The sequence below is a fragment of the Acyrthosiphon pisum genome, chromosome A2 (assembly GCF_005508785.2).
Source record: "Acyrthosiphon pisum isolate AL4f chromosome A2, pea_aphid_22Mar2018_4r6ur, whole genome shotgun sequence".
NCBI lineage: Eukaryota > Metazoa > Arthropoda > Insecta > Hemiptera > Aphididae > Acyrthosiphon > Acyrthosiphon pisum.
The window spans coordinates 62,135,757-62,148,033 of NC_042495.1; the positions used below are offsets into that span (position 1 = coordinate 62,135,757).

A 12,277-nucleotide genomic window follows, 5' to 3' on the forward strand; every position below is an offset into this window, starting at 1 on the left:
GTCAATAATTAATACAGTAGCTACCTACCTAATATAATAAAAAATGTATTATAAATTAACCTACGTTTTAAATCAGCATATTATGTGTCAATAATTGAATAATATCATTATACATATTTTATTTGGTCAGGAATTTCTTTTACTATAGACATATAGCTAAGTTGGTGACTTTTTTTTGGATACAGAGTGCTTCGAAGAAATTTTTTTTTATAATTTTCAGCTTTAAAAATTTTAATAGCTAACTCGCTTAAAATTTGATACATTTATTTGACGTCAACTAATTAGGTAGGTAGACAGTAAAAATTACGACAATTGAATGTGTAAAATATAAATGATACATTTTTTTTGCTCACCGCCTATAATTTTTTTTTGTATCTATAAAAGCGGGGCTTGCCCAATTTTGGCGAAGGCGCGGAGCCCTTGGCGAGGGCTTCGCTCGTCCTGTCCTATAGTGACGACCCTGGGTATCCACTATTATTTATATGTACTTAGAAATTTACATATATATACTTATACACTTATAAGTTATAACATAATAATAATATTTTCATATAAAGAAAATTAATTCTGCATTTTTGTTTTTGTGTAATAGTTTTTTGGGAAAATGTATTAGGTATAGTGATTTTGATTTTCCTATAATATCTTTTGAAAAAATAGCGATTTGAGAATACAAATTCAGAAAAATCTCTGGGAACCAGTTGGATCTAAGTAGAAGGTAGGTACACTATTTATTAATTAATTTTTTTTGCTGGGGGATATTATTAGTAGAATATTTTTAGTATTTTTTAAATAATTAGGGAAAAAAGTGGGAAAACGGAAATGTTAACTGAATTGGTATTCAACAAAATCGATTTTGTGGTTTTTGTGGCAATTCTAAAATAATAACCTGAGAGGCTAAGACTATATTAAAACGTTTACCAAAATATTTTGGTAAACGTTTCCATAATAATCAAATAAAAAGCCTGAAAATGTAATAGTGGTACAAGATTCCTCGTTAGTAAGTTTTTTCATTAACTATTCGTGTTATTTTTTTATTATAAAAATATTAATCGCAGAGACTTGAAATTCACGTGAACAATAAAGTTTGAGCAAAAAAAAAACGGTGCTTCAGTCTCTTTAAATAGCTCCGCTTATGACCGAATCACCCCAGCAAAGTAATGGCAGGCAGAATATAACGTGCATCTCGTATTCCAACTTGATTTTCTATCGTTTAACTTGGATCGTGGTATTATATTAATAAATTATAACTTATAAGTATTATGACAGAGCTATTGTACATTTATACGGAAACGCTATATGGGTAGACTATGTCACTGGACGTCAAGTCTTCGAATCGTTAAATTTAGCTAGTTGTTCTTATAGTCCCTTCGATAAGTTGGAAAGCTATAGGAGCAACAACCCCGTAAATATATTAGTTGTTATTTTTCATTGTTTACTTTTTGCTATTTGAATTTAATTAGGTATATTATATGTATATACTATACATCTTATTGTCACTTGAAATCAGTAATGGCGCAAACAATTATTAATCATGGGACAGTAACATTTTTTCAGCCCCGCACCTATGCCTGAAATATTGTTGCTAAAATGTAGTTATATCCAAAAGTTATTCAGTGACAACTGACAGCTGTCAGCTGCCGACCATCCTGCAGTATTCCAAAAAATCCTATCTACTAATTTTTTTTGGATAATGTTGATTGTAACCGTAGGACATTTGTTGAAAAATGTATATATGTTGGTGGTTGGTCGACTAGGTCGTAGGTACACTTCAAAATGTGTGGTGTCGAGAAGTCAGTAGATACCTAGACCAACACAACTGTACAGTTGAATGCAAAATTTCTGTTGAATACGTCTTGGACAATGTTTGTCAAGACCAAATGATTTATAAACAGCTTATTGAGACCACATGGGATAGATACATTGTGTCACGTCGTTCAGTAAAAACTAAATACCTACGATATCATTTATTACAATGAATATTATTTATAGTTAATATAGACATATAGTTAAAGGTAATCTTGCGGTAGTTACAAAATAATACAACTTGGTGGAATTATTTTTTGTTACCTGAGTAAAATACCTAAGAGTTAAAAGTCATGTCTACTACAAGCATTATGATTTATAGCTGGTAGTACTCGCCGCTAGTAGACGGGAACCTAATATAAAATAATAATATAATAGGTATAGCTACACCATTCGGAGATATTTTTATATCTATCAGTTTCTTACCAACCATCTACCGCGCGGTGCGGTATGAACCCGACCCACCTCTGCGGGCTCGTCGTACCTACGATATTATTATAAAACATGTGTACACGCACACACATACATTGATACACACACGACAATATCGTCCGGTACTCGGGTGTTATAAATGTATACTGTACCTATATTATATTATTATAATACTATACAACTACGTTTGAGAACGTCTGAAAAAAACGGGTCCGCGGCGGCGGCGGCGGCGGTAGTATACGGTGGCGACGTCGCATCATAACCGGTGGAGGCAAGAACAACACGACCGACGACGACGTCTTTGGCCCCGGACAGCGAGTGGCATCAGTGCGTGCGTGCGTACACCAACATCGGGAGTTTGTGTTTTCCTCTCCGTCCTACGTGGATGTCTGAAGCTCTCTCGCTCGCTCTTCTGTGGGCACACGCGTACACGTACACGGCGCGGCAGTCGCGTCTTAGACGAGTGCGCCGGTTCGCGCGCGTCCGTGTATACACACCGCCGAGTCGTAGCAGTTTTTCAAAAAAAAAAATCCGAAAGAAAATCCTTCACCCGTTTGTATATAAGTCGATCGTTAAACTATTTTGCGCCTAATGAATTTCATGTCTCGTCCAGTTTTTTTTTTCATATATTATTTTCATCTCGACAACATGACGTACTGTTAGTATTATTGTTATTATAATATTACAACGTGGGTATTGTTCGATTCGTAATATTGATATACATGCCATGTAAAAAAGTTTTATATTATTGGCGTGTCGTACGCGACTCGTGCCGGATCCGATTTTTCGACGATCTTTTTCTCATCTGGGACCGACGACGACGGCGCGCCGTGTAGGTACAACGCGGCCAAGATACTGTTAAAGCGCAGGTTTGTTTGTTTTTTTACTGAATCGTTTTCGTTGGTCTTGTTCATTATCTTCCGTTTCGCGTCTGCGCGCGTCTGTTTCCATCGCGACGGCACGCGTGTTAGTATATTATTATTATGTGGTGCCTACCTAAGTGCGTACATGATTCCTTTTGGTCGGGTCTTTACTCTTTCGCTTTTTTACCGGTATTATAATAAATTATTGTCCTCAGGTTTTTATCGCGTTTTTTCAGTGGATATTTCTTTTGTCCTCTTTACTTATAGGTATCTACGTAATAATAATATGCTCCCAAACAATCGATTTGAAAGTGTTGCAAGATCTTCGGTACGGATAATGCCGTAATAACAAACATACACTTGCAAATTTGGTTAGGAATTTATCTATTTAGGGTTACCACTTACCATATTATGCTACTTACGAATGTAATATGTATTGACGTATTGTACGTTCTCTATATTATACAAAAATATTTTATATTAGGTATGTGTATAAGTGTAATAACTGTAACTCTGTATTAGACCATGTCATAATCAGGGTTTTAGAGTTGGGGGGGGGGGGTGTCAATAAATAGGTACTTGAATATTGAAAACATTTTGTATTAACACTTCAAAAGTTTGACCACTACAATTTGATGTAATTTATAAATTTCTAAAAAGTTAAATATTTTCTTGCTATCCAAAAATATATTTTTATTTAATTTTAAATTATACAAAACTATCTAATGGCTAATACCACAAGTAAATTTTTACATAAATAGTAAAAAGGATTCTCCTTTTTTTAAAAATAAACAATAGTCAATACAAATGCAAATATATACGTAGTACTAAATATTCTTTTTTTTTATATTACCAATAAATAAAAATAACATTACAAAATATACAGATGGAGAAAAACAAAATACGGTGGAGGGAGGGGTGGTTAGTACTAGGTTCCTTGTGCTCTGGCCTGAGTCCCCCAGTGCAAAGCTTGCCTCTGTTGCATTTTATTTTATTTTTTGAAGGTATTGTAGGTTTCCCATTAGCATCGAGGTTAAGTATCAATAATAGTTAATATCAAATTATATTTATTTTCAACTATTACCTATCAATAAAATAAATAACGAATCGATAAAACCATATTTGAAATAAATATTAATTAATTTGTGAAACTATTAATTTAAGCGGTTACACTATAATATATAAATGGGCGTGAACCATCGTTTCCCCTTTTCCCATTAACTATTACAGGAAAACATGGCGATTCAAACTATAAATTATAACTAATTTTCTTATTTATCATTCGTACATTTACTAAAAATAAGAGAAGCACTAGAAGCATAATAGTTAATGGTTTTCGTATGAAATGTTAATTCGTTTTGGAATAAAGTTAGCTGACGGTGAACTGGTCATAAAAATAGTATAGTAAACTGCGCCCAGCAATTTTCGATTTATAAAATGGGCATAAAAAATTGCGCCCATACTATCTAAGTGACCACAAATTCATCGATATCTATTTTAAACATTGTTGTACATTTATTTAGTGTAGGGCTCACGTTATAGAAAATAATTTTCGGTATTATACCGGTTTGAAACGGTATAACGAAATAATAAATAAAATCTAACATGTATCGATATTTTTTGTTATTGTTTCACATTATATACTTTATTATAAACTATAATATATAATATTATAATCTTTATTATTGCCATTGATACTAGAAAAAAAACTTGCACTAATAATTATTTTATACTTAAAATTAAGTTAAATTATGTATATTTTTGTACTTTGCTTCAATTTTTTGAAAAACATAAGTAGGTAACTAGTTAAACTAGTGGATTTTTTAAACTGTCCCTACCTATTGGCTATCAACATCTATTACCTATAAAACAACATGATTACATGAATAGGTATTTTATATCTTTATTTTTCTACACTACTACAGTATAGGTTTAAACCGGGTTTAAACTTTAAAAGTAATCAATTTGAAACTAAGTAACTCACCTAAATGGTAGGTAGGTACTCAAGTTGTTTGTCGTTTAGACGTTTTTTTACGGTATACCGTTCACCAAAATAATTTTAAAATACTGGTATACCGAAAATACCGTCAGCCCTAATTTAGTGTAAAGCTGAACGTTTATCAAATTAATCGTTATGAATCATGATAATATTATCGATATACCCGTAAACCTATCCATAGTATTTAATTAGTAAACATTTTCACCATTTTTAGATTCCGAGTGAAACGATGAATGTATTGATTTTACAATGTGAGTTTTTTTTTTTATTTTTTTTTTTGTGTCTGTCATCACCTTTTAGGACAGTAAAAATGTTTAGATTTTCTTCAACAGTATCTTTTCTGATAGGAAACTGAATCTAGTTGGCACTTTGGGGGGTCAAAAGTAAAAATTTCTCAGTAGTTTTCAAAAGCGCTGTGAAAAACAAAAGAAAAATTGAGGAAAAACCGGAATTTTTACGCAAAATCTCTTTTCGAGAAAATTGATTTTGGTTTTCGGTGCAATTCTTAAACAAATGACCATAGGTACATGCAATTTTGACTGAATGTTTATAATAGCATTATCTATACCTACACCATAACATTTTCCAAATATTTTGACTTATTTTGAGCTCTTTACGGACATTTTCAGTTAACATTTTTTTTAATTTTTTCTTTAAATATTAATAAAATTTTATTTGTTTGTTAAAAAAGCTTGAAAATTTAATAGAAGGCTTCTAGTATATTGTTTCAATAGCAGATGAAAAAAATTAAAAATCCATAGTCACAATTTTTTTTTATAAGCATCTAAAGTTCAAATATTGACAAAATACGTATAAATGACGAAAATTTGCAAATTATTTTGAGTCAGAAATTCATGAAAAATTTTCTTTTTAAATCTAAGATTAGAAAATGTAATACAAGATTCCTCATAAGTTTGTCTACCTTTTTCAAGAAAAAAAAAAACGTCTAGAAGCAGGTTAAATTACATTTTTATGAGCGTTTGAAATTCATATTTTTACAACATTTGATATTCACTCGATTTCTCATGTAACGATTTTCTTATTTTGTTGTAATTAAAAAACGAATGACTGTAGATACTTTAAAATTTCACTGAATGTTTATATTAGTATTTTCTATACACTATAAAATTTTGAAAATAATTTGACTCTTTTTGAGGTGTTTACGGATATTGTCCGTTTTAAATTTTTTTAGTTTTTTTTTCTATAAATATCAATAAAATGTTGTTTGTTGGGTAAAAAAGCGTGAAAATTTAATGCAAGGCTTCTGATATATTTTTACAATAGCAGTTGAAAAATATTAAAAATACATAGACATAATTTTTTTTTATAAGTATTTAAAGATCGAATTTTGACAAAATTTATCAAATTTAAAATTGAATAATTATTTTGTAGATAAAAATTCATAAAATTTTAAACTTTTATAATACCATAGATATAAGTATATAATATATCTTATACCTAGATTCAATCTCCACTCAGAATCGTTTTTCTCATATAATGATATTATATCATTGAATTAAAATGTAATAGCATCCATTATACAGTGACCCACTTGTAACCTACTGTACAGCATAGTGACATCCACTTGCCCACCTTTTTATTAATTAATTAATTTAAAACAAACAGAAAAATCATTTGTGGAGGATAGCTAGTCTTCATGGTGTTCTCTAGGTAATGATCAAATGGCTATCATAAAATTAATATATAACTTATCTAATATTTATATGCATATAAAAATTAATGTTTGTCTGTCCTTTATATGCATTACTCGTGTATTACTAAACCATTTAATCCGATTGCGATGAAATTTAGTACAGACATAGATTAGGCCTCGAGGAAGAAAATATGCTTCATTTTTTGTCACGAAAAGTTAAACTCGAGGTGCTCAAACAATGAATTTGAGATTCACGGTGGAAATTGAAACTTTTTATTTGTTTATTATTGGTTGCCAATGGCTGTAGATTATAATAGTAATAGTAGAAATTAGTATTATTTTTTTTCGTATATAAGTATATTGGTTTGCATTGGTTAATCGAGCAGATCAGTACAAGTTAGCCAAGCTTACCAAGGTTGCTGAGTGGCACTTACTGCAGTGAGTTACATCCAAGAGGGGTTGAACAATCACAATTTTTTTATGAGTTGTCATTTTCTACGGGCAACGAAATGCGTGGAATCAACTAGTAATTAATCGATAATGAATACTTATTAGTCTCTGCTGGGTGCAATTTGCTATACATAGGCATTTATACCTTAAATGGTATTGGGCGCAGTTTACGTTTGACCATAATGTTTTTAGGTCAGTGGCTTTAAAGCCTCTTTATACTCTTAGCTTAGAAATTGGACTTGGCTGGTACTAAAGGTTATTTATTGAGACCAGGTTATTTAGTAAATTGAAAACGTAAAATTGCTGTTAAATATTACGTACTTATATTTTTTTGGTTAACATTAAATTGGTATTTGTCAATATAATATGTAGGTACATACACAACAATTTTAAGCCATTTTCAAATCGATTTTTATTGAGGATTTTCTATTGCAAATATGCCAAAATTACAATTCGGAATAATTTCTATCAGCATCAATTTTTCAATTAATTAATACAATGTAAAACTTTTGGAGTCTTTTTACTTAGTTCTACGACCGGCTAGTGTTTGACAAGTCCCAATCAGAAGAGTTTTAGGACTAGCTGGTTTATTATTATGCATTCAATCCGAATAAGAAATAATTTATGGACTTAAGTATTGATATATAATTATGTATGTAGGTACAATTAATAGTAATATGTGCCTATAATATTATTATATGCGAGTAATAATGGCCATTATTGTCACTCGATTTCGATTGTTTAAACAGTCATAATTTCATATAAATGCACACAATTAATTAACTTTTCAAAGTAATCGATTGAAAACTGTAACACATTATCTGGCTTGGCTATTAATACAGCTTTTACATAGTCAATGATCATGTCATACACATCTCTGTTGTTTTTTATGTATGTGTTGTACTTTATTTTCATTTCAGGCTGAAAATGTAATCAACAAATTAAATTAAATCATATTTCTAAGAATTGGCTTATTCTTACATATTTATTTAGATACATTAATTTGAATCGAATATCTTGATCCAAATTATTCTTTATATGTGTCACATTGTCGTTATAAACAAAACCATCTTTGGTGATTCGCATTGACTTGTTGATGATCAATTTCTGATTAATTGTTTTACCCCATGAATGATTTAATATATAACCCAAACGGGTTAAGACAGTAATCGTTTCTCTAATTGGAATTTTAAAAGATTTTCCTAATTGTATAGCCCTCTTTATAATTATGACTGATACTGACATTTTATTAATTTTGTAATTGTCCTTTAATGAACAAACCTATAAAAAAATGGGGATGGATATTAGTGAATATAATTTATATTTATTACGATTTTATAAGGGTCTACCGGCGTGTCTACTGTCTACGTACGTATATTGTTTTACACAATTTTCCGTTGATGGTGATGGCTGTTTTATTCTTAATGGTACCCTCAAATCCTATTATTGCTAGATTTCGGAGGAAAGCGTAGTTCATGCCCTCGGTTAGCAAACCCTGCAATTATACTTTTTATTGCATCACAAAAATATTTGAAAAAATCTAATATTTATTCCAAACATAAAACAATAAAAAAATAAATTTAGTTATTAAATATTTTAAGATTCTGAAAAATCGAAACGATTGTTATGTTAAAATGTAATATGTATACTAATACTATACTTATTACCTACCTAATTATTATATAAGTTATTTTTTGCCCTGTAGTAGTTATTGCAACAGTATCTAATATAAATTACACGAATCCTGTTTTAATATGTATAAAATTATAACACTATTCCCAGGTGAAAAACAAAATAAGATTGATTTGTAGTAGTTACCCAGTGACTAGTAGGTACACCATAGTACAGATATATTATTATAATATATATTTTAATTTTAACTGTTTATACAAGGTAGGTTAAGTTATAGATTTGTATTATTTATTATTTATTTTAGTAATAATTTCAATACAAAACATTAGTTAAGATCTATTAATATTTGATCTTTCTTATGTTTCAAAAAAAGAAAATACAAATGCATTGATAAATATGTGCTTTTTTAAAATAATATATCTATATAAATAATAATATCAATATAGGTAATATTATGTATCAATGAGTTTTGAATACCTATAGAATTTACACTGCAAAAGTATTCAAACTTTGGATTGTGACTAATGGTGGATCGTGGTGGATGTAATAAGGGACTTTAGCCTCACGACGCTTCGAATAATTATCCCTCTCAGATGCCAGAATAAATTAGTAGTTACTCGAACACTCGAACAAATATACTGTTAATTAGTTCAAAATGTCCGTGACATACCTATACAAAAACAATTTTAGAAATTTTATGTTAAAATTAAAAAAAAAAAATATTTATAATATTGTTATACCTAAGGGGGAAAGTGGGGTACCCAAAATGGTGTCGTACCCCCCCCCCCCCCATGACCTTTTTTTAAGACTGGTTAAATACATTTACCTATGTACTTCTTTATCTAATAATATATTTTTTTTATTATTGATATCAAATGCCTCGGCTAGCTGGCAATTGTCCGAAAAATGATAAGAGTGATAAGAGTATTATTTTTTCGTGGATCGACGACGCTCGATGATTATCAGATTATTTTATCTAGATTAAAGACTATCGTTCCATTGAAGTATTGAACAAAAAATAACTTAATAATGATTTGTACACTTAATCGGAATTTTCGTAGTGACTTTCCTAGTTTTGTCGTTATTCGGTAATCGAACATCGGTTATAAGTTACAGTTACAATCAGCAATCGGCATTCGACTTTTATAGTTTTATAATTCATAAATTCGATGGCACAGTGTATTAGTGTACACATGTTGTAAGTGCAAAATTCTGAAAAATGAGTTTTTTGCATTGTTATCTTGTTAGCAACTTTCTACATATTGTGTACAAATGTTGTAAGTGTATAGTAAATATTAAGTCTGCTAGAGGTCGGCGCATTTGTTGTAGTGCATGTAATCTGCGTGAAATAAAATCACAGTTATCGTTCTCCTGAACAATTACAAAAATGTCACTTACAACATGTGTACACTATGCCATCGATTTGATATTGTGATATAGGTACTGACGGGTACTGATATTAAATTAATCATCCGTGTGGAGTTTTGTTATTTAATTTTAATATTTATAAATATTTTGCACTGAAAGGTGCTTATAATAAATAATTTTTTTTTTTTGGTGGGGGGGCAAAATGTTAAAAAATGTCATCCCCCCCCCCACAAAAATGACCAAATTACGCCACTGAAGGGGGAAGTATATTTCATATTATTATAGTGAATCTGTATCTAAGGTGTACAACACAAATGTTAAGAGTTTATTTGAATTAACATTCTCTTCCAACGATAAATATATATAGATAATATAGATATAGGAAGGTGAGTTTCAGTCTGATGTAATGCATACAATAATATAAACAACGTTTCGATCTTTAAACTAGGTAAGGAAATTTAATTTTCATGTTACATAAACTCAGATAAGGCAAACACATATTACTTATATATTAAGTTAAATGTTAGGTAATTGATAAATAATAAGTATAGTAATAACTACAATCATAAAGTTAAAGTTAGTTATTAATAAATTGCAACCTTACTTTTATGTATTTTAAATTTATATTTTTGGTTTGATCAATTAATTCACCATTGTTTATATCCGTGCAGATTTGTACCTTTCCATCATTGTTTTTATTTGAAACTAAAACTGTTTTACATTCCATTGCCGACTCCTTAGAGTACCTTTAGTTATTAAATATTTTCACTAATTATTTAGAATTATAATTTATTTAGTTTCAATGTAGTCATGTAATACGTTTGTGACCATTTTTCTTCATAAGATAGTAAATTTGCTGTGGTGAATGTTATTACACTCATACCAATTTCTTTTCCATGCTTGGAAATACTAGTCGAGTTTAAATGTATTATTAAAGATTCAGAATTAGTATTTGAATTACTTTTCTGTATTTGACCAACAAATTCACCTAATACTTCTTTTTTTTCATTTACTACACTTAATCTTTCATCAAAGCATAATTTTGTTACATTCTCATTATCTGAAACAAAATAACAATCTCTAATTGGTCAGTTTTATTTGCTACTAATTTATCATTAATTGTATTTTGGTTTTAGTAAATTTAGGTCATAACTATTATTTGAAAATAGTAAATTTTATTTAATATTAAAAATTAAATGTCATAGTTATAATATAAAAGTAGGCCGTAGGTACCAATTAACATATAGTCATCTTCTGTACTTGTTTTTTTTAAATTCAAAATTTGGTTTTCGGTATTTATTTTCATGTAGGTTGCTAAATCATTTGCACGAACCACATAAATATTCATACTTAGAAGGACGTTTTAATATTTTTTTCAAGTATACCTATAATTCTTCAAATTGATTAAACAACAACAATAATAAAAATAAAGTATCTATTATTTATTATTTATTTTGTTGATTTTTAAAATGGTTTCTATGTCTTATTTTAGTTTATTTTTTACATTCAACATCAATTCTCATTTGATACTGAAATACATTCAAAATAAATCGAGGTAATTAATGAATATTTAAGTATTTTACTTACCTAAATCATCAACAGGTACTTTATTTTGTTGATTAATTTACTTTGGTTTTATTAATATTATAAGTTGGATTCATAAGTTCGATGTTAAGTATGGTAAATATGGTTATAATTCAGATACAATTTAGAAAAAACCTAACTTAAATTATTGATCGGAGTTTATGATGTTGCGTGTTTCCATACACAAAAGTCAAAAAACAAAACACTTGTATTTGTTTTTTCGAGTTCAAAAATAGTATCTTGTGAGACGATTAATGAATATTATTTAATATCTTTATTGTTTGTTAAGTGCAATTTGCTGTTAAATGTATCCGTTCGTTATTTTGGCACTTTTTCAAAAAACAAAACATTCAACAAACAAGTTGTCTGTATATGATCATATTATTTCATAACACTATACCTAATAGTCATGTGCTAAATATATACTAAATATTATTAACCGCGGTGTTCTCTTTAATTAATAGAATTTAGCGTATTTATCATTTGTACAAC

General features: G+C 29.3%; 2 protein-coding genes across 2 annotated transcripts in view; one reads left to right on the forward strand and one right to left on the reverse strand.

Moving 5' to 3' along the window:
* Positions 1-2,665: 2,665 nt before the first annotated feature.
* Positions 2,666-12,277, forward strand: part of LOC100159361 (rho guanine nucleotide exchange factor 17) — a 78,798-nt gene continuing 69,186 nt past the window's right edge. Inside the window, exon 1 of the mRNA XM_029490268.1 lies at positions 2,666-3,104. The gene's annotated coding sequence lies outside the window, so the exon portion shown is untranslated. The remainder of the gene's footprint in view (positions 3,105-12,277) is intronic.
* On the reverse strand, positions 6,637-11,605 carry LOC100572151 (ciliogenesis-associated TTC17-interacting protein-like). The gene is made up of 6 exons (XM_003243307.4): positions 11,435-11,605; positions 11,021-11,261; positions 10,806-10,947; positions 8,574-8,696; positions 8,183-8,482; positions 6,637-8,122 (listed from the first exon to the last, which is right to left on the reverse strand). The coding sequence occupies exons 1-6, from the start codon at positions 11,547-11,549 to the stop codon at positions 7,943-7,945; spliced, it is 1,101 nt and encodes a 366-aa protein (XP_003243355.1). The 5' UTR covers positions 11,550-11,605; the 3' UTR covers positions 6,637-7,942.

Excerpts from the sequence above, each read along its gene's own strand:
- LOC100572151 (XM_003243307.4), bottom strand. The coding sequence starts at position 11,549 with ATGAATATTTATGTGGTTCGTGCAAATGATTTAGCAACCTACATGAAA. Across the intron at positions 11,262-11,434 it reads AGATGACTATATGTTAATTG|ATAATGAGAATGTAACAAAA; the intron begins GTACCTACGGCC and ends ATTTTGTTTCAG. Across the intron at positions 8,483-8,573 it reads AATTGTGTAAAACAATATAC|GTTTGTTCATTAAAGGACAA; the intron begins GTACGTAGACAG and ends ATTTTTTTATAG.